The following is a 21,775-nucleotide window of genomic DNA, read 5'->3' on the forward strand; positions in this document are numbered from 1 at the left end:
AATCAGAGCGCACTCCTCTAAAGAAAGGGAGAAATCCTGATGTTTTGGGCCCCCTGCGACCATGAACGGACCAGTTTGTGTCAAGGCTCTGCCACCCTCAGCGACCGCTAATGAAAAGGGCTAAAGCAATTACAATCTGTGATGTTCTCTCTGCTCCTCGCGGCCTCCTCTACTGTGAACTGGACTCTCAGTGAATGTAATGATTTCAGCCTGGTCCCCGTATCTGGCCCGCGTGTGACCAGATGCCCACGAGTGGTCATTTTAGGCACTATGCTTATCTAAAACTGTGAAACTGCATATCTCTGGTTCTACTGAGTGGAATTTTGGAATTCTAGTATCAGTTTATTTATTAAACTTTACTCTATTTTTCTTGTGTTGTGTTTCCACTGTTGTGTAGCCATTTTAGTTATAGCTTCATACATGTTATTTTAGCAAACTAGTCCTGCCGCTGTGCACTTTAACATAGATATATTTTATTCAGCTTCATTTATTATTTTAACAATAGACACATTTGCAGTCTTGTTTTATTTTCTCTATCTAGCTGTTCTTTGCCTCGGCCAGCACTGCGTTCTTAAACAAGACATTTCTTTCACTCTGTGTTTTTCTCAAGGCTGCAGTAAGATAGGTTGCCGGCAAATTAGGTAATGTTTTGTCTCTAGTGTTCATAGAAGCATACACAGTCTTACATAGGGATCCTTTCTTGGAACACCAGCTGTTTTATTATAAAAACATTACTTTGACCTATGTACGTTAGAGGGAGATTCCAGCCAGATGACCACGACTGTATTCTGATCGCTGAGTGCTTCACTGCAGCTGCTTATGTAGACTAGAGGCCTCTTGCTCAGGTATGAGGGATGATGTCTTCCCAGGGAAACCTGAAGGGCAGAACTAGAGCTTAACATGCTGTGCTATAACATAGCCTGGGTAGGAATAATTTTAATGATTCTAGTGACAATATGGTACCCTATTTTTATGCTTCACTCTCCTTGTCACAATTTTAATCCTGTCATGCTTTATCGTCCTAGTTAATGCAGAACATGCTTTATTATCTAAGATGCAGTTGCTTCAATAAAACCTTATTGAAATATATTCTGCCTCTGATTGTCCTTGTATATGTGAGACTAATGTAAATGAGAGAAACGGATACGATCTTAGTGACCACGATTTCCTTGAGGAATCAATTGTGTCATGCGATCGAATGCTGATCATCCCTGCTCTTGGGTGGAGATGAATGCAAAAACAACTGAAGATGGACGGAATGTAGAAAAAATCAAACATTCACCCCCAGTCACAGATCTGGGTTTAATCCATCAGTTTTTTTGCTCACCATGCCATTCCAGTTTGGACCCAGCCATATGCAAATCAGTCTTGACCCTGTTCCTCATGGAAACAGTCCAGCCCGAACTGCCAGACCAGGTCCTCCCTGGACCAGAAACAAGCATCCTGGGACCGGTTTCGGGGTATCACCCCTCTTCAGCCAGGCTAGCTTGAATCTGGTGGCATAGTGAGCAAGGGACCCACGTCTGGGCATACCCTTCCCACTTGGGGCGACAAATGCAAAAACAACTGAAGATGGACGGAATGTAGAACAAATCAAACATTCACCCCCAGTCACAGATCTGGGTTTAATCCATCAGTTTTTTTGCTCACCATGCCATTCCAGTTTGCACCCAGCCATATGCAAATCAGTCTGGACCCTGTTCCTCATGGGAACAGTCCAGCCCGAACTGCCAGACCAGGTCCTCCCTGGACCAGAAACAAGCATCCTGGGACCGGTTTCGGGGTATCACCCCTCTTCAGCCAGGCTAGCTTGAATCTGGTGGCATAGTGAGCAAGGGACCCACGTCTGGGCATACCCTTCCCACTTGGGGCGACAAATGCAAAAGCAACTGAAGATGGACGGAATGTAGAACAAATCAAACATTCACCCCCAGTTACAGATCTGGGTTTAATCCATCAGTTTTTTTGCTCACCATGCCATTCCAGTTTGGACCCAGCCATATGCAAATCAGTCTTGACCCTGTTCCTCATGGGAACAGTCCAGCCCGAACTGCCAGACCAGGTCCTCCCTGGACCAGAAACAAGCATCCTGGGACCGGTTTCGGGGTATCACCCCTCTTCAGCCAGGCTAGCTTGAATCTGGTGGCATAGTGAGCAAGGGACCCACGTCTGGGCATACCCTTCCCACTTGGGGCGACAAATGCAAAAACAACTGAAGATGGACAGAATGTAGAACAAATCAAACATTCACCCCCAGTCACAGATCTGGGTTTAATCCATCAGTTTTTTTGCTCACCATGCCATTCCAGTTTGGACCCAGCCATATGCAAATCAGTCTTGACCCTGTTCCTCATGGGAACAGTCCAGCCCGAACTGCCAGACCAGGTCCTCCCTGGACCAGAAACAAGCATCCTGGGACCGGTTTCGGGGTATCACCCCTCTTCAGCCAGGCTAGCTTGAATCTGGTGGCATAGTGAGCAAGGGACCCACGTCTGGGCATATCCTTCCCACTTGGGGCGACAAATGCAAAAACAACTGAAGATGGACGGAATGTAGAACAAATCAAACATTCACCCCCAGTCACAGATCTGGGTTTAATCCATCAGTTTTTTTGCTCACCATGCCATTCCAGTTTGGACCCAGCCATATGCAAATCAGTCTTGACACTGTTCCTCATGGGAACAGTCCAGCCCGAACTGCCAGACCAGGTCCTCCCTGGACCAGAAACAAGCATCCTGGGACCGGTTTCGGGGTATCACCCCTCTTCAGCCAGGCTAGCTTGAATCTGGTGGCATAGTGAGCAAGGGACCCACGTCTGGGCATACCCTTCCCACTTGGGGCGACAAATGCAAAAGCAACTGAAGATGGACGGAATGTAGAACAAATCAAACATTCACCCCCAGTCACAGATCTGGGTTTAATCCATCAGTTTTTTTGCTCACCATGCCATTCCAGTTTGGACCCAGCCATGTGCAAATCAGTCTTGAGCCTGTTCCTCATGGGAACAGTCCAGCCCGAACTGCCAGACCAGGTCCTCCCTGGACCAGAAACAAGCATCCTGGGACCGGTTTCGGGGTATCACCCCTCTTCAGCCAGGCTAGCTTGAATCTGGTGGCGTAGTGAGCAAGGGACCCACGTCTGGGCATACCCTTCCCACTTGGGGCGACAAATGCAAAAGCAACTGAAGATGGACGGAATGTAGAACAAATCAAACATTCACCCCCAGTCACAGATCTGGGTTTAATCCATCAGTTTTTTTGCTCACCATGCCATTCCAGTTTGGACCCAGCCATATGCAAATCAGTCTTGACCCTGTTCCTCATGGGAACAGTCCAGCCCGAACTGCCAGACCAGGTCCTCCCTGGACCAGAAACAAGCATCCTGGGACCGGTTTCAGGGTATCACCCCTCTTCAGCCAGGCTAGCTTGAATCTGGTGGCATAGTGAGCAAGGGACCCACGTCTGGGCATACCCTTCCCACTTGGGGCGACAAATGCAAAAACAACTGAAGATGGACGGAATGTAGAACAAATCAAACATTCACCCCCAGTCACAGATCTGGGTTTAATCCATCACTTTTTTTGCTCACCATGCCATTCTAGTTTGGACCCAGCCATATGCAAATCAGTCTTGACCCTGTTCCTCATGGGAACAGTCCAGCCCGAACTGCCAGACCAGGTCCTCCCTGGACAAGAAACAAGCATCCTGGGACCGATTTCGGGGTATCACCCCTCTTCAGCCAGGCTAGCTTGAATCTGGTGGCATAGTGAGCAAGGGACCCACGTCTGGGCATACCCTTCCCACTTGGGGCGACAAATACAAAAACAACTGAAGATGGACGGAATGTAGAACAAATCAAACATTCACCCCCAGTCACAGATCTGGGTTTAATCCATCAGTTTTTTTGCTCACCATGCCATTCCAGTTTGGACCCAGCCATATGCAAATCAGTCTTGACCCTGTTCCTCATGGGAACAGTCCAGCCCGAACTGCCAGACCAGGTCCTCCCTGGACCAGAAACAAGCATCCTGGGACCGGTTTCGGGGTATCACCCCTCTTCAGCCAGGCTAGCTTGAATCTGGTGGCATAGTGAGCAAGGGACCCACGTCTGGGCATACCCTTCCCACTTGGGGCGACAAATGCAAAAACAACTGAAGATGGACGGAATGTAGAACAAATCAAACATTCACCCCCAATCACAGATCTGGGTTTAATCCATCAGTTTTTTTGCTCACCATGCCATTCCAGTTTGGACCCAGCCATATGCAAATCAGTCTTGACCCTGTTCCTCATGGGAACAGTCCAGCCCGAACTGCCAGACCAGGTCCTACCTGGACCAGAAACAAGCATCCTGGGACCGGTCTCGGGGTATCACCCCTCTTCAGCCAGGCTAGCTTGAATCTGGTGGCATAGTGAGCAAGGGACCCACGTCTGGGCATACCCTTCCCACTTGGGGCGACAAATGCAAAAACAACTGAAGATGGACGGAATGTAGAACAAATCAAACATTCACCCCCAGTCACAGATCTGGGTTTAATCCATCAGTTTTTTTGCTCACCATGCCATTCCAGTTTGGACCCAGCCATATGCAAATCAGTCTTGACCCTGTTCCTCATGGGAACAGTCCAGCCCGAACTGCCAGACCAGGTCCTCCCTGGACCAGAAACAAGCATCCTGGGACCGGTTTCGGGGTATCACCCCTCTTCAGCCAGGCTAGCTTGAATCTGGTGGCATAGTGAGCAAGGGACCCACGTCTGGGCATACCCTTCCCACTTGGGGCGACAAATACAAAAACAACTGAAGATGGACGGAATGTAGAACAAATCAAACATTCACCCCCAGTCACAGATCTGGGTGGAGATGAGGCACTGCTAGATAGCCAGAGCAAAACCCGGATTAGGCCGACAGGTGTCACCTGTAGTGGGTTTAGACTCAGTCCCCCACAGCGCAAGTGATTCTGCCACCCAAATCCAGTAGTCTGATTAGGATCATGAGAGTCTACGCAACATGACGCCGCCAACGTTTGGTCAGGCTCTAATTTTTGGGTCCTCCTGAGTATCTCTATCTCACTACATACAAAGACACCTCAGTACTACAGTATATACGGAGACGTCCGTGGTATTGAGGTTTTTGCTCCTCAGCTAAATAGGGAGTACCTAACTAACGCTGTAGGTTGTTCAAGCTTGAACTCTAAAAGGATAATCCCCATTTGGTGTGCTTATCTCCAAATAAAATTAACCATTCATCATGGAGAATCCGCAACAGGTAGCAATTGCAGTCAATATGCGACCACCCCTTACTGCACATTTATTGGAACATTGCCTAAAGCCCAGGGGGGGTCCAGTTACATTTGTTGTTGAGGCTCATCCAGCCTATAGAACAGAATTGTTTTATTCTTGAGTTAGATTTACAGCAGCTGATGGGAACACAAATACATTTCATCATTATACACCTGCAAGCGCACCTGCACAATACAGACCATATGCATATCTAGAAATACCTCTATCTTATCAAGAACATAACAGTTGGCTTTAAGACGCCCTGCCCCATACAATTTTACATATTAGGTTAGGTGCTCTAAGTAATGATGGTCCCACCTGGCCTTTATTGGCCACATATACACCTCACCCTGCTGCAGTGAACCTAACGGTAGCTGAAGTCCGTCGTTTATATGCTGAGCTTACTGCACTATACAGATGACTAGTACAGTTTGTAATGTAAACATTAAATAAAAACTCAGCACGTGCTATTCCGGCGCAACCAAATGCAGTAATGCCAGGCATCAATCCAGCGACTGTACATTCGATCATGGGTAAAGTACCCGCCAAACAAGAAGAGATTAAGTGTTGGTTAGCTCAAAAAATAAATGCACTGGAAGCAGTATTTCCCCTTACGGGACCTCAAGATAAGCATATTAACTATGTGCTTGCCATTTGGGATGGTTCCCACAGTAGACATTTGGTTTTTAATAGGAATTACATGATAGGGGGAATCTTTATTCCACCCTAAGTGGTGCAATATAGCGTGGGTGCCTGGGCCAATGCCCAATCGATGGCGTAGGCTTCTGAGAGCTCATCGGTAACAAGGGGTGAGAAAGAAGGTTTGATAATATCTTCCCCATATGGGTAAGTACAGGCAAATTCAGGTGGCCAATCCCTTTCCGCCAGTTGAATATTGTATATGTTTACAACGCGGTCGAACACACACACATTCTCAGACCTTTGCAAACTGGCATGCTTGCAGAATAACACTTACACACAAGGGACAATAAAAAACATCTGGTCATCAGAGTAATTGCTGGTGCCATTGGTTTCACCTATGTAACTTTCAATGACGGTGAGACAGTCCCGATTGCATACAAATCACATTTGTATTCAGCAGCAGAACAACGCTTTGCTCCCACTGAGAAAGTTCTCACTGCTGTTCAGATGGCTGTCATTAAAGAAAGACCATTAGCCAGGGGAAACGCATAATTGTTGTATCTCCAATTCCAGCCCTTGAGGCTGTTACCAAAGCCAGCATTCCAAACGCTAAAGCATAACATCCACATTGGATTCAATGGGCAACATCTTTGACAGCCACTGATGTTGACTATATTTTTGCAATATGATCAAGAATACCCAGATCCAGCAAAGACATTGCCTACTGATCAATATCAAAGTCATGTACACCGATGGCTCAATACAACCTGCAATAGGCAAAAAGCAACAATACTCCGCTGCTTGCGCATTCGTAAGTGGCTACATGGAGGATAATACATTTTGTTCCCAGCATACATTCACGCAAACCCTTGGGGATTGCACAGCACAACTAGCAGAGCTAAAGGCTCTGGTGATGGCACTGGAACACACGGATCCTGCACAGCTAACACTGATCGTCTGTGATTCGTATTACTGCGTCCAGTCCCTCAACGAATACCTGCATTACTAGTGCCAGAATGGGCTCAGAGATTCTAAAGGCAACACCATTAAATACAGACTTCTGTGGGGGAAAGTAGTGGATCTGAAAGAAACGCTACCAAATGTCCATGTTGTACATACACTTGGACAACAGCGTGTTGGAATACACGTTGCTTAAAATACACTGGCTGATGAAGCAGCCAAATCAGCAGTAGCTACAGCTTCTGCAGTAACTCGTTCTGGAACGAAACCAGACAATGACATATGCGCTGCTGTGAAAGCTACGGCTGAAGGCACGCCCTATCCAAAAGCATTTCCTGCTAAATATTCCTACCGAATGGGAGGCTTCGTTGACGCAGAACTAAAAATACCAGGTGTAGGAGTTCGAGTAATTCCCAACAAAGACATAAGACCAGAGTTGATTAAAGCAGAGCATGAGGGGGTTGCATCTGCCCATGCTGGTGTGGCGGCTACAATATCATTATTGCAAGCACGTTATTGGTGGCCAGGTCTATACAAATAGACCAAGCAGTATGTACTTTGTTGTGACATCTGCCATCAAATTAAGGGCTCCATCGTCAAACGCCCACCGCAGATACCCCTCCTAATTTCTAACAAATGTGTGTACTTGGACCACTGTGGTCCCCTAACACCGGACAGTGCATACAAATACATCTTAGTCACTGTTGACTTTTGCCTGTGGCCACAACACTTGGCTGACGCTTGGACTGTTATTAAAGATTTGCAAGTCTTTATCGGCACATATGCAGTTCCGGCTTTCCACTCGGACCAGGGCCCTGCTTTTGCCTCAAGGGCAATCAGGGACGCCATGGCTTAGTTAGGGGTCCAACTCCATTACTCGTCTTCATTTCATCACGAGGGAAATAGTGTCGTGGAGCGACAAAACCATGACTTGAAGCAGTCCTTAACAGCCAGAGTATTAGGTATGGGTCGTAGTTGGCTTAAACAACTGTATGAAGTCCAGAGAGCACATAACAATGTGCCTAGAAGGTCCCTGGGAGGTCGTACTTCATATGAGTGCCTTTTTTTAACTGAAATGTATATTCCAGATCTTGATGGTCCTGGCATGGAGGTGGCAAAAACACCTTTTGACATAAATGAATGTGTCACTATCTTCCAGGAATCACAACAGTTCTGTGAAGACAATGCTTCTGCCTGTGTTGCCTCCGCAGGAATTAAGGATGTACCAATCACACCTACCGGCTGGATTCCAATGGTTGGGGACCTAGTATGTGAAAAAGTCACTGCGAAAAAGGAGTTCGGTCCTTCTTATTGTGCACCAGTCCCAGTCTTGGGAATACACAGTACCAGAACTGTCATTCTACCACCGTTGGCTGGCGCTAAAGAAAATCGCTTTGTATCTATCGACAGTGTCAAGTTACACCATGTGGCCGATCCTGCACAGCAGACCAAGAGGAGCAGCCAGTAGTTCCTGAATCCCTATCACTACTGGCCGAGATGTCCCTCTACAAGTTTTGAGCAGCAATGCTTACACCTCTCTGAGCTTGGGGAGGGTGGAAAATGATCTTGCATTAGTTCCACTAATATCTGTTACAATAAACAATACAGAAACTACTGATCTATTTGACACAACTTATACACACACAATGGCATCATTTACTGTGAACCATTGTGGGAGACCCCTACCAGTTCTCCTCCTACAAATATGGCTCCAGTTTTTGCACAGACTGCTTCTGGATACATTGCTGACATCAACAACACCTTTTCGGACTCATTTGCCTCTTCTACATCTGAACTGCCAAAAACACATAAGCTGATAAACTGGCTTAAAACAAAGGACTTTATTTTCCCATGGAACTATCTGTGGCTTTCCTTGACTGTATTAGCTTTAGTCCTTTGGATTGGCTTTGCCATAACATTCTTTCTATTAACACATATTCATTTTCTTCCTGAAAGATCAATAGTTTAGTGGTGGTTGAGGTCCTAAAACCCAATTTATCTTCTCACATGATCCACAGAGTCTTGTCTTTCGTGAAATTATCACTATACCAATTCCTGATGGGATTGTTTGGGATAAAGTCACATTTGAAATATACGGCCACACATAGTTCATTCAAATACCATATGTGTTTAAACTTTCTATGAACGATGTAATAATACCCAGAGTTGTTTCTGATGACTGGGATGTGAAAACAGTTGATTCTATTATGACTGAATTATAGTATTTTACTGTATTTAAAAGTGAGGATGTTTATCAATCTAAAGAGAATTATGGTGATATGGATTGCTATAATTATTATGGACACCATTTCATTCACAGAGCAAGTACCCCAAAGACTAATTTTAATTACATAGAATGGGAACATTGTCCAACTCCACCACAAATGAGTTCTAAAACATATTCTGAAAAATGTGCATATTTTTCTGGGCACAATGTTAGAAATGCTGAGTCATATTATTTCAAATTGCCATTGATGGAAAACGTACATATATTATTGACAGATACGAAATTCATGTATTCAGATTACTTTGTTTCCCGGTTGGCTATAGAAGGCTATGAATATTGGCTTAAGTCGATTGACTAAAAAAGTATGTGGGGAACAAAAAATTGGCAAATAAGGGGGAAGGAAGCTTTATTCAGAGCATGCCTGATACCTGTTCAAATTATATTTTTAAATGAAACTGTACAACAGGCAAGTTGTTTAGCCTTAGCAAAGATTAAGGAATTGAATGCCCCGAGTATTCCTGCCCCTGCAAAATTTTATAAATGGCAAAAAAGTATAAATGCAACTGAAGATCAGCCCAATAAATGGGACCAGAATGGCATGTTTAATGCTCCACTGTCACATCCTGGCGGGTGGTTATTGTGGCCAACAGACACCAATGGGTGTCATAAACGTTTTATAAACTCCACGGGGTGTTTTAGAACAAGTAGGCCAGACCCTCGCTATGTGTCATCCAAACATGTAGGTATAATAACAACATACAGTGTAGGGAAACTATGCCAGCAATGGTTGAAGAGTTCCTCACTAGATGCTGTTAGAGAACACCTCAGTCTCCTGTCTAATAACACTGACTTACAGAATTTCCTGTTAGGCCCCAGAAAACAACGCAGAAAGCGCTTCTTATATGCAGTTTAAAATGAAATTTGGAAGCTTTCTCAACACAAAGCTGCTGCCCGGTTAAGGCAAATAGATCAGGAAAACTTATAGAAGGCATTAGATGTTTTAGATAAGGGGATTAATACCCTGTCCGACCGGATATACACCCTAAACAACATTGTTTCTTCTGCAATAGACATAATACAAAGTGACATGTCTTCTTTACACTATGGACAGAGTCAACCAACGTCCATTATGCAGTTGGGTTGGACACTACAAACATTGAAGGCAGGTCGCGTTCCCTGGCAACATGTTAGCGCAAGGGATATATTTCCCACATTTAATTTAATGTGACAACAACAACTACTGGCTACGGAAGAAGCGACTTATATCATGTTAAACATTGAGAAGTTAGAAAAGTTGCCTTTTACTGTGGCTGAAATACCATCTGCTGAGTGGTTAATACACGGGGTCATTAATCTGCCTATTTCAACACTTCGAGTCACGTCCTGCTTAAAACACATTCCAGTAGGCAGATATGAAAGGCTAGGAGATAGTTACATCCATGAGGTGTGGGAGCTGCCCTTCTCATACAAATGTATCAGTGGCATGAAAGAGGTCTTTCTTGGCGATAGTGAATGGGAGACTTCTGCCTGCCATTCGATGGTTTGAAAAGAGCTGTCCTTGCATGGGGGTGTAACGCTTCGGCAGCAAACTTGGCTTGTTATCTGAAGGGAGTTCCAGTCCCCTTGATTAGACCTTCATTCCAGGTGCTCTCCAATGGCAGCTATGTCCTCCTCAATAGGGAAAACTGTTGTGAGATGCGAGCCAGAATAAATCTTTTTAAATTAATGTTTGGTGCGTGCGTGCATGTTTGAATGTTAATGAGTGTTGTTAATATGTGCGTGCATGTGTGCGTGTGTGTGAAAGAATGAGTGCGAGTGTGCTTCCCGCCTACCCCCCTCCCTCCGAAAACTGCTGGCCACCACTGCACAAAGGTGTGGTTATTCATGACTTCAAGGTCATGGTGTATAGCAATTACTGACTCCTATTGATTACTAATGTTATTGATTGTTATTAGATATTGATCTGTATTGGTATGGGATATATGGTGGGAAAACCTTGAAGCGAGTCAAAAGGTCCATCAACCTATTTGCGTCTTCTTGTAAGTTTACTTATTAAGGTCAGATGCACTAACAGTAGCACCTGATACACAAGCCAGGTAATAATTCTGCCTCCTTTAGGCCTGACTTTTTTCTCATAATAGAGCCAAATATTCTGCCCTATCAGCTCAATATTGCTGTTGATAAGTTGACACACCCATATTAGTCAAGATTTACACCAACCGATCAACTAGGCATAATCTCAGAAGGCTTTCGAACTATATGAAGTACTTCAACAAAGTCTCCGAAGCTTTAGTACTATCATCTCTTGATGCAGAGAATGCGTTTCGACTCTGAAGTGACATGTTTTGTTGGAAATACTAGTAAAGATGCACTAGGGACCTGTGCACCTCTTATTAGTAAATGCGTTACATGGTAGCTAAGATCTCAGGCAATGAGCTGATGCCCCCTTATTCACCCTATATAGTAGGACGAGGCAAGCAGGTGTTTTATCCTTATTGCACTTTGCCTTGTTATTGGTACCCTTGCTATGCCGTGGAATTCCCTACTGATAAAGGTAGCACCAATGTTGTTCTATCAGACAGGGAATGAAGGCATTTGTTTTTTTATAACTATTTGCATACATTGTTCAAAAAGTAAGAATTAAGGGTGTAAGTAATTACCCTAAAGGAACATTGTAATCTTTATAATTATATATGCATGTTTTTGTAAATTTGATTAAAAGTAGAATTTATCATTTATCAATTGTGTATTCGTCTGCAGTTTTCACATATTTTCCTTGTAGTACTGGACTGCATAGAACTTAACACTGCTGGTTTGATGCAGTATATACTACAGTTAAATTCTATGCCGGTACGTATTTCAAACACTCTCTGTTTGGATGTTAACTAAGTCTTGTCAATTTGTTGTAACTCTTTTTTGCATGTGAACTAACTGACTGTTTTAACTTCTGTATGATTTATTTGGTCTCGTCATTTATGTAACAATGCAGAATTTGCAGACTGATTGATATTCCCCCAGCAAAGATGGATGATGCATACCATGCTCACAAAAGTAGGCTTAGCTATCACAGATAGTGTATGCAAAATATGCTTTTATAATTTTGAAAGGTCGATGAACTTTAATCACAGAACAACAGGTGGACTTCTTTAAAGATATACATATGAGAAAGTCCTATTTGAGGATGACAGTCCTTGGAAAAATTCATTATCGGTGGAGCAAAAAATAGTTGGCACCTGTATGCTGAGATCTGTAGCCATCTAGTTCACTGTTTCGCTATGGTATTAAAAAATTTTAGAAAACTCCAAGATAGGTAATTGAAGTTCAGCTCCCCACTCTAACGAGAATTGAAAACTGAGCAGGAAAGTTGAAAGAAACATGCCTTCCATCTAAAGGAAACCGTTTAAAAACAACACTAAAAGGATGATATAAGCAACTGTAAACTGTTTTAGCTCGAGGGAATCGGATGAATGGAACCAGTATGCACAGCAAGGACTCTTCTCAACACACAAAACAAATGTAGCGCACACAAACACTAACAAAGTGGACGAACCAAGAAAATGGGAGGGGACTGGGTTGGACGTGCACAACCACAGTACCGTCACTGCTGATATTTTCTCTGAAAACGAAATCACAAAGCCTATGCCTTGGATACATTAGAAGGGGTTTAGGCTACACTTCAGTGGCTCAATAACCCTTTACTCTAAAGAAGAGTTTCTGTGAATAAGCCCGGGGGAGGCAAGGACGCTTGGGTACGTAGGAAAATTACATGGTTATACAACCCCCCACCAACACAGCACCGCTGGAAAAGCCTCAGGATTTCCATGATACAGTTATCATTCCAAAGGAACACCAGGCCTCCAGTGTAACAGTGTGTCTGGATCGGCCTTTCACAATAAACAAACAGTAAAGACACAAAATAAATTTCTAGATTGTATTAGAACAAGAGAGTTGAACGAAAAAAACCTCTTACCAGTACCTCTCTTACAAATCGATATTTTAAAACAAAGAAAAGTAAGAAAGGGAACTAAGGGCCTGATTTGGAGTATGGCACAAACGTGACAGATATTCCGCCCGCCATATTACAAGTGCATTAAATTCTATGGCACTTGTAATATGGAGGACAGGATATCCATCATGTTTGGGACGGAGTATGGCATCAGTCAAATGCTACATCAGGGCCTTAGAAACAGAAATGGATCTAGCAAAGGAGCAAAATCTGGATCAGGCCGACAAACTGGGCATCCAAGTGAAATGTTGGGTGTAAATGTTCACCACTGAAGGTGGAGATGCTTGAAAATATTGGTAAATTTGAAGGTTATGGTGCCTGCCTGTTTCCTGGATAGGACTCATTCACATTTTTAAAGACTGTGACAATGAAGAGCGACAAAGTGGTAATGTGAACTAATTACATAACTGACATTTTCTATCAAAATCTTAAATACAATTTATACCTACTTTGCATACCAGTACCTGGTCATTCCTCTGACATTCACATAGGAATAACCACTTCTAAATAGCTATTTGTAGCTTATAAATTCATAATTTTAGAACTATTGTGAACAATTTACCCAATGTAAATGAAACCTCTACATCATTCTAAGTTGTAGCAAAAAATCTAACATTGACACCATAAAACTCACACAGTATTCTCATATGAATTCGAGGTACTGTGAGTGGTATGCAAATCAAATACAAATATACCCATCCAGTTATAATTGTAAATTTAAGCAGCTCTAAATATGTGATGAAATGCTAAGGGATCTGGAAGAATGAATAACACATTTGCAGAGACCTGTGGGACTTCAATCTCGCACAGCTGTCCTAGTCCAGATATATAAATCTCGTATAAATCAAAGCCATTCATAAACACGACTTCCCTTACATAGCTTCCAATTGCAGCGCCTCAATCTGTTGCCTCATGGAGTCCAGCAGCTGCTCGTTTCTTTGTTCTTGAGCAGTGAGGTGGTGTAATAATTTCTCTAGCTGGGCAGAGTTTTTATTCTGGGCAGCCAGTTCATGCAGCCGCTCAACAATGTCTGAAACAGAAAATTGTGTTGTTAAAAAAGGTACTTCAATATTGCATTCTGTTTCCATTGCCATGTTATATACCTCTGCAAAATCAGCTGACCCAGTGCTTATTTAAAATAAAATGGACATTGTGCGTCTATGTTACCTATGAAGGTCAACGATGACCAGCTTTGCAAAAAAAGATAGGAAAATAAAAAATAGTTTCAAATTGACCAAATTTAGCTTTGTAAATGTACACATTTGAACTAGATAAATAGTGAACTTGGATCTATTCTTCTGACCAGTGGATTCTGCTGCTCACAAGGGGGCGGGTGTTCCATGATGTACGAACTAGAGAATGTGCACTACATTGTTGTCAAGCTTTGTACAAGATATAGCAATAAGGTGACATGTACCTATGACAGATAATGAGGACATGCTGCACTGTATACCACTGGAACAGTCATCAGGTAGGTAACTTATTTAACAGCATAATCCTAACTAAACCATAACTGAACATACCAACAAAGACAGCATTTCATGCAAACTCCTATCAACACCATAACCCCAAAATACTCATAATCAGAACATTTCCAACTCAATCCTAGCATCATCATCATTAAAACATCCAAATGTTTTAGAATATCGACTACACAGTTCTCCTAAGTCTTGCTGAAGGATTCGAGAAGCGGAGAGTTTGAGTGAGACAACTACATTGCACACTTTATTCTGAAAGCTGTCCCAGGCGTGGAACCTTGTTGTGGATCACAAACCAGCACAAAAGATTAGTTACCCACGTTTACATCTGGGCTAATTCAATATATGCTTTATTTCCCGAAGTATAAGCATTAACACACGGACAATGCTCTTCGTTCATGCAATGCTTACTATAAACAGACCACTATGCGTTTTTGCATCGATGAGAAAGAAACATCGGGTACCTTTGTTAAAAGAGCATGAATTGTAAGTGGTTGTTGTCCAGCCTCCATCTACCTCCGTACCTCCCCTTTTATCATCTCCTTCAGTCTGTTACACAGTGTGGACGTTTATGATTTCTGCAAAGAAGTTGAGGAATTCCTTGACTCATTAGCTGAGTTTATATTCAAGGAAGTGCATCAATTATAAATTGGCTGCTAACCACAATAACGAATTTTGTATGTTGTAGGACTTTTTTTATTTTTTTATTTTAAAATTGCGTATGCATTTACTTCTTGTATTTATGCCTAATAAACGTAATCGAAATAAAGATATTTAATAGTGATGAATTCTAACCACACCTCTTTGGCGTGACATTTTCTCTGCATTTCAAACATCATGTCAAGGCAGAGTGGCAAGGTAAGCTATTGTGCTAAGTTTCTTCTTGTTGCACCAGTGACTCCCTTGAATAATAGGTCTGAAAGGTGGACCGCTTGGTTCATATTTTTGTTAAGGTGTCATGGGCAGAGAATACTTTCATTTAATGGAGTATCATTTCTTGATGCTGGAGTAGATTGTCGAAGTGTTCAGAACAACCAGATGAAGAGAGAAATTACACTTGAAACATTTTATAGCACTCACTCCTATACTATGGAGGAACATATATATATTTGCTCACCCTCCACTGAGCTGACTAAAGACTTCTTGGTATCACAGATGATGGGGCTGGAATAGGTACAGCAGCTTGTCAAAGTATTCCCTATTGGTGTTTGAAGTAGGAGTAGAAGCTATATATCTGGTGGAATATAAACCATTTGGGTCTGTCAGACTGTGACTGGTTGGCAGAGGGCAATTATCGTCTAGTTAGACTTGAAAATAGTTTGGTCTCAACCGTGAACATCCTTGAGGGGGCCTTTGATCTGTTTAAAGCCCTAGGCCACCAGTTGTGCTGCTGCATATTCTGTCAACCATTGTCAGGTATGCTCTGTGGTCAAGCCTCCAAGGGGTTGAGGATGCCGTTGTCACTGTCCTTGTTGGGCTGGTGTTGTGGGAGATGGGAATACCAGGTTTTGCGTTTTACAGATTTTGCCTCTGTCGTTTTAAATACTGTCATTTCTCTTGGTGGATGTCTCTGTGAGCAAGACAATGTCTATCTACTTTCGTACTCATTGTTTAATGTGTTTTACTATTCCATGACCAGCAGATTGTATCCGGGTTGGCAGTGTTTTGACCTTCTCCTGAGAAAAACACTGCACTGTAATGTAGCTGTAAGGCAAGAGGCAAGTGCTTTCTGAAACAAATTAACAAAATTAATCGAAGCATTTGCAAAGCCAATAGGTCTGGTGTAGGTCCAACCTTTCAGCTTCATCAATGCTTCTTTTGTCATGATTTTTGTCAAACTTTATAGTAGGTGGACTTGCCAAACAGTCACCGATGGTTGCACTACTAAATATTGACCCCTAAAATATTGTGGTAGAAGAATATCAAGGACGGAATATCATGGGACAAAACAGTGAATGGTAAGTGTATATATAGGAAGTGTAGATTTTCTGTTCTGAAATCCACATCTACATACATTGAAGCTATATATCAGCAAGGTACATATATGTAGAATTAGGAACAGAAAATCTAGATTCACTTACCTATTTATATTTTATTTTCAATATTTTGTCCTTGATCTTATGTCCCATCAATATGCTGATGTTGATATTCAGGGTGCACAAAAAGTGTCAAAAACTAAAAATATTTTTGGGTCTGAAAAAGCACACAGTGCCATAGAACCCAAGGGAGCTACTTTGAGAACAGATGTGCTGCTTTGAAAGAGGAGAATGCCCTCACTCACAGTGAAGTTAGCCAATGGCTGCAGTGGGCTGCTCCATTGTGTATGGTGTAATGGGCAGAAGAAAAATGTGGAAAACAGACCGTTGCATAAGGAGGGCAGGTTGAAAGCCACTACAACTAAGAATATTAGATATCATATACAATTTTAGTAAAATCAAACGATGTAGCCTAATACTAGACCTAAAAATATGATAAAACAACAGATTGATGGGCCTGTGTTCTTGGCTCTGTGTTGTAGTAGCACAAAGGGTATGAAAGTTTGCCTGTTATCTGTGTCATGAGCAGGTGATGGATCTGAAGTTGATGTCGGAAACTCTTCAGGATTACCCCATTTGTGTTGCTTGTGCTGGGGCTTCCGATATGTGTGTGGGTTGTGTGCATTTGGACAATAAATAATACATGGGGTCATTCACAGTTTGTATTACGTGCTTCATATATATGCTGGAATGTCCTACCAGCTCCCCACCTTCCAGTATGTACTTTATTTCCAGCATGGTAGAACACACCTCTCATGGCGTAGGGGTCAGTCGTGTCTGCGAGCTGATTACCGTGGTAAGTCTCTCAGAAGGGTATGCAAACATGTTACTCGGCACTACGATCACTGAGCTCGTCATCCGCATTTTCTGAATATCTTGAAATGTGTTGGTAAATGGAGATTTGGTGATTTTATAAGTGATGGATTTCCCCTGTCTGGCTGTCACCCCACACTAGTCAAACAAGCTGGCATTCCTTCTCCTTTATAACCTTGCCAGGCTGCATCTAGGGCACCCCATCAGTAGTGTTAATTCTGTGAAGCTGACATATTGATGGTTTACACCAAGGTGGGGGGTGTGGCAGTTCTCATTTTAATGTTCTCTGCGGGTTTCTGCTTGTATGAGGGGCTTAACTATCTGGGCTGAGTGCCATATCGTCAATGGTATGATTGTCTGGGTTGTGGCACTTGGGAAGACAGTGTTGTCAACTCCTTACATTTTCCACTTTTAGTAAAAGCAGTGGCACATCTTGCTGCGTATGCTATTGCCACTTGCGGCATTAGAGCATGCACCAATTAATCAATTGCCTATGAGAGAAGACTGCATGTTCGTGGCACGCACGGTACCACCAGCCCGGGTCGTGGCACGACATAAAGTAGGTGATTTTACCACATTCAGAAAACAAGAAAAGGCTAATTGCACATGGTGATTAGACAGTGGCTACGGGTTGTTTACGAAAAGAATGAGGTTCTAATTTTTTTGAAAATGAATCAGTAACCATATCAAAGTAATTAGTGAACTAAACGAGTTTCTAACAAATAAACATGTGTGGATAAAAACCTCAGACTTAATTTAGAAACCTGCCATGGATTTTGTAATTATTATTGTAACAAGGCCAAGCTATTCCACACATATATGCTTGTGTTGACAATCTCCATCTTATCAGATGAAAAACTGCTGAGACTGATCTATTTTAAAATGTCTCTCTGAGGTACCAGATACATGTTGTGGCCCAAACCATTAAACTCTACAACCAACGTTTTGTCTCTGGCTACAATACCATTCACCAATAATGGGAACATTCCAACTATAAATCAGATTAAACATAACCCATCACAACACTATACTTCTGGGCACTGCCATGAAATTAAGTAGTTGAAATGGATTTGTGTTCAGCAGTTGGAAAGGTGTTCAGATGTACTCATAGTGTGCAATTCGTAAAATAACTTCACTGGATCTCAGTCGCCTTAAGGATCTAGTTCAAAGAGCCACTCAAGGAACTTCCCAATTTTACATTAAAAAGTGATTTCCTGCCAGCATCTTTGGAGGCATGCAACCTCTCTGACCCCCAAAGACCTCAGGGGACTCACTCCCCCAAAGAACATCGCACCAGGAGGTGCAGGTGCTGCTTGTTACCTTAGGAGGCATGGTTTCCCATCTCTGCGCTAAAAGTGCTCTACAATCCCGCAGTGTGGGTTATCTGCCAGCATCTTTGGGGACATGCCACCTCTCTGACCCCCAATGACCTCAGGGGACTCACTCCCCCAACAGACATCACACCAGCAGGAGCAGGGCCTCCCTTCACTGTGGTAAAGGGGTTCTGCAATCCTGCAGCATGGGCATGGGTTGTGTCCGGGCAAAGCCCGGGCCAAGGGTAGGCCCATCCACACCCGTCGGAGCTTGTAGGAGGCTGAGCTGGGCCACCTCTCTAATGCCTGCCATTGGAGTTCCTTTCTGCTTCTATGTTTCTGGGGTCTCCAGGTTCAGACAGTTTTCTGTTGCACGTGGGGCTTTCTAACTACTTTTAAACTGCGCAGGGAAAGTACACCCCTATCCTAATACCTCAGGGCTCTACTAGCTATCATAGTCAAAAGAAAATCGCCAGAGGGGGCAAAGGCCCGAGCAGAGCCCAAAAATTATTGAAATCTGCAGATGGCAATTGTATAGTTGACAGAATTAACACCCTGACTGAGGAATGCACTGATATCATTAACTTGACTCCTTTCAGTGGGAGTTAGGTCTCCTTCTCCTCCCCCATTCCCACTCCCTGACATTAGTACAAAATGCAGCAATATCAACTAAGCCTAGAATTACTAGGAAGCCCAAAGCTCAGGCTGCTGATGTAAGGGATCCTAAATTGTACCTGTGCAGTTTTGAATTGGAGTCCCACAATCGTTTTTTGGCACTCTGCAGTGAGGACGCAAGTATGGAGGGAGGGGATCTGGGGATGTTAGGGGGCAACAAAACAAGGTCAGCAAAACTATTGAGAGTCTCTTTGATATAATTAGTAGCCTAAAGGAAGAAGACTCTGTGCTTATAAAAATGGTCCTTGGAAGTGGGGTAAGAGGCCCAGAGGGAAGCAACAAGGTACTCTGTCCATCAAGTAGGCTTTGAACCCCTTTGGGTCTCTAAAATGATGCCCCCTCAAACAACAGGTTTGGGGAGTAGGGAAATTGGTGGGAGCTATTTGAGGTCCTTGCAGCATGCCAGTCAAAGTATTGTCTACCTCAATCAGGTTCCTAAACTGCATGAGGGTACTAGAGAAGATCAGGAAGCCCTCATCAACAAAATGACTCACTGGTTTAGGGAAGTAAACACTGCTGCTCCATTATCAGAAGTGACATATGTAGCATCGAGAGGCTGAATATGACAGGGGGTCTGCTAGATGTCCTCAAAGTTGTATTTTACGGCAGTGATATGGTGGAGGGTCTCATTGCGATACATGCCCACCTAATTTGTCATGTTAACACTAAAATCACACTTAGCTACAGGATGCGCAAAGATACAAATGTCCCCCCACCTTCAAACCACACTACAGTCCCATCAGTATGTCCTAACTGACTGGGTGACCAAAACTCCTCTGAAGGTAGGGGAGACAACTGCAGGAGTAGGGGTGGGGTGACCGCACGGGGCAATGTTCCTAATGAAGCAGTCCCCAATTGGGGTACATCGCAGTGCATTAGAAAGGCCACTTCCCATGTAGTAATGCATACAGTAGAGCTCCAGGAAATGATTCAAATGCTCACCTGGAATGTGGCAGGGATTAGAAGCAAGCTGTTGGAGAATGACTGGTGCGGGCTGATTGAGGCACACAACATTTGTCTGTTCCAAGTGACCTGGAGTACTAACCCAATCCATAGGAAAGGTTATTTGTATGTCTGGCCAAATTCAGTCCAGTCAAGCAGGGGAAAACCTTCAGGGGTTTAACAATTTGGGTTAAGGTCACCCTTCAGTGTATAATCTCTCTTACTGAGACAGACTCATTAGATCTACTGGCAGTTGGTGACTGTGATCAAGTTCAATTTATATAATCTGCTGGGTGGCCATTCAGGTGATATTAGCTAACCTCCCCAATGACTCATATGTAATTCTCGCCGAGGATTTTAATACTATGATGGAACCGTTAATAGCGTACGTGCCTGAATTAACCTCTGAGATAGAATCCTTTTGGGAGATTCCCCCAAATTGATCTCCCATATGGTAAGTGGACACCACAAGCAGCCCAAAGCATGGCATTAGCTCTCAACTTCGACCTGAGAGCAGCAAATGGAAGGACCTCAGCAGACCGATGTGGCAAACACACCTTCATTTGTGAAGGCCACTCCAGTAGAATTTACTACTTTCTCATTAAAATCAGCCTTGGGCCCTTTATTAGCGGTATACTAGTACTAGACAAGGATTACAATGTGCTTCCCCTATCTTTGGATCTTTGGAAGGTTGTATTGTCAAGGGGGCAGTAGTAAATCTTACTGTGGAAGAAAAAGCAGAAATAACTCTAGAAGAGCATGCCTCTCTTTTCAATCAGATCAGGGGTCTTCTTACTAATAGGAGGAGGTTTTCGAAGCCAGATCAGAACGAGATACCCTGGTATTCAAGGTCCTGCAGGAAAGCACAGACCAATCTCCTTATCGTAGCCAAAACAAGCTGCAAAGATTTACTTGTGAAGTCCAGGCAGATTTACAGGGTGGAATTGGGGAGGGCGAAGAGGGAGTGGGAAAGTTCCTTTTGGGCCTCTTTACATGATTCCCTATCAACCAAGCATAATAAAACTTTTTGGAACACAGTTGCAGTTTTTGAGAGGGGCCCCAACAGGAGCATAGAATTTATCGTTCACCCCCTGCACTGGGTTAGCCATTTTAGTAACCTTTATACAGATAACAGTATTCAGGCTAAGGTGGGTTTAGTGCAGCCTTCCCCCACAGAAAGCAACTCCTCGAATTTGGCACTGGGGTAAAATGAAACCAAGATAGGTATTACTTCCTGTTTGCCAGCAAAAGCACTAGGCCCCGATATGATTCCCAATGATCTTTCTCTGGCTAATGTGGAAGTCTAGGGTTCTTATATTAATTTATTACCTAATGCCATTCTAGCAGGCATTACGATTCCCAAATCTTGGAAACTGGCTGAGATCGTTCCCACTTAAAAAAAAAG

At 43.3% G+C, this 21,775-nt stretch overlaps 1 protein-coding gene across 1 annotated transcript in view; it reads right to left on the reverse strand.

Moving 5' to 3' along the window:
• Positions 1–21,775, reverse strand: part of LOC138297076 (coiled-coil domain-containing protein 17-like) — a 327,301-nt gene that overhangs the window by 195,065 nt on the left and 110,461 nt on the right. Inside the window, exon 4 of the mRNA XM_069236583.1 lies at positions 13,990–14,143. Coding sequence (XP_069092684.1) covers positions 13,990–14,143 — 154 coding nt within the window. The remainder of the gene's footprint in view (positions 1–13,989; positions 14,144–21,775) is intronic.

This window comes from Pleurodeles waltl, chromosome 1_2 (genome assembly GCF_031143425.1).
Source record: "Pleurodeles waltl isolate 20211129_DDA chromosome 1_2, aPleWal1.hap1.20221129, whole genome shotgun sequence".
Taxonomy (NCBI): Eukaryota; Metazoa; Chordata; class Amphibia; order Caudata; family Salamandridae; genus Pleurodeles; species Pleurodeles waltl.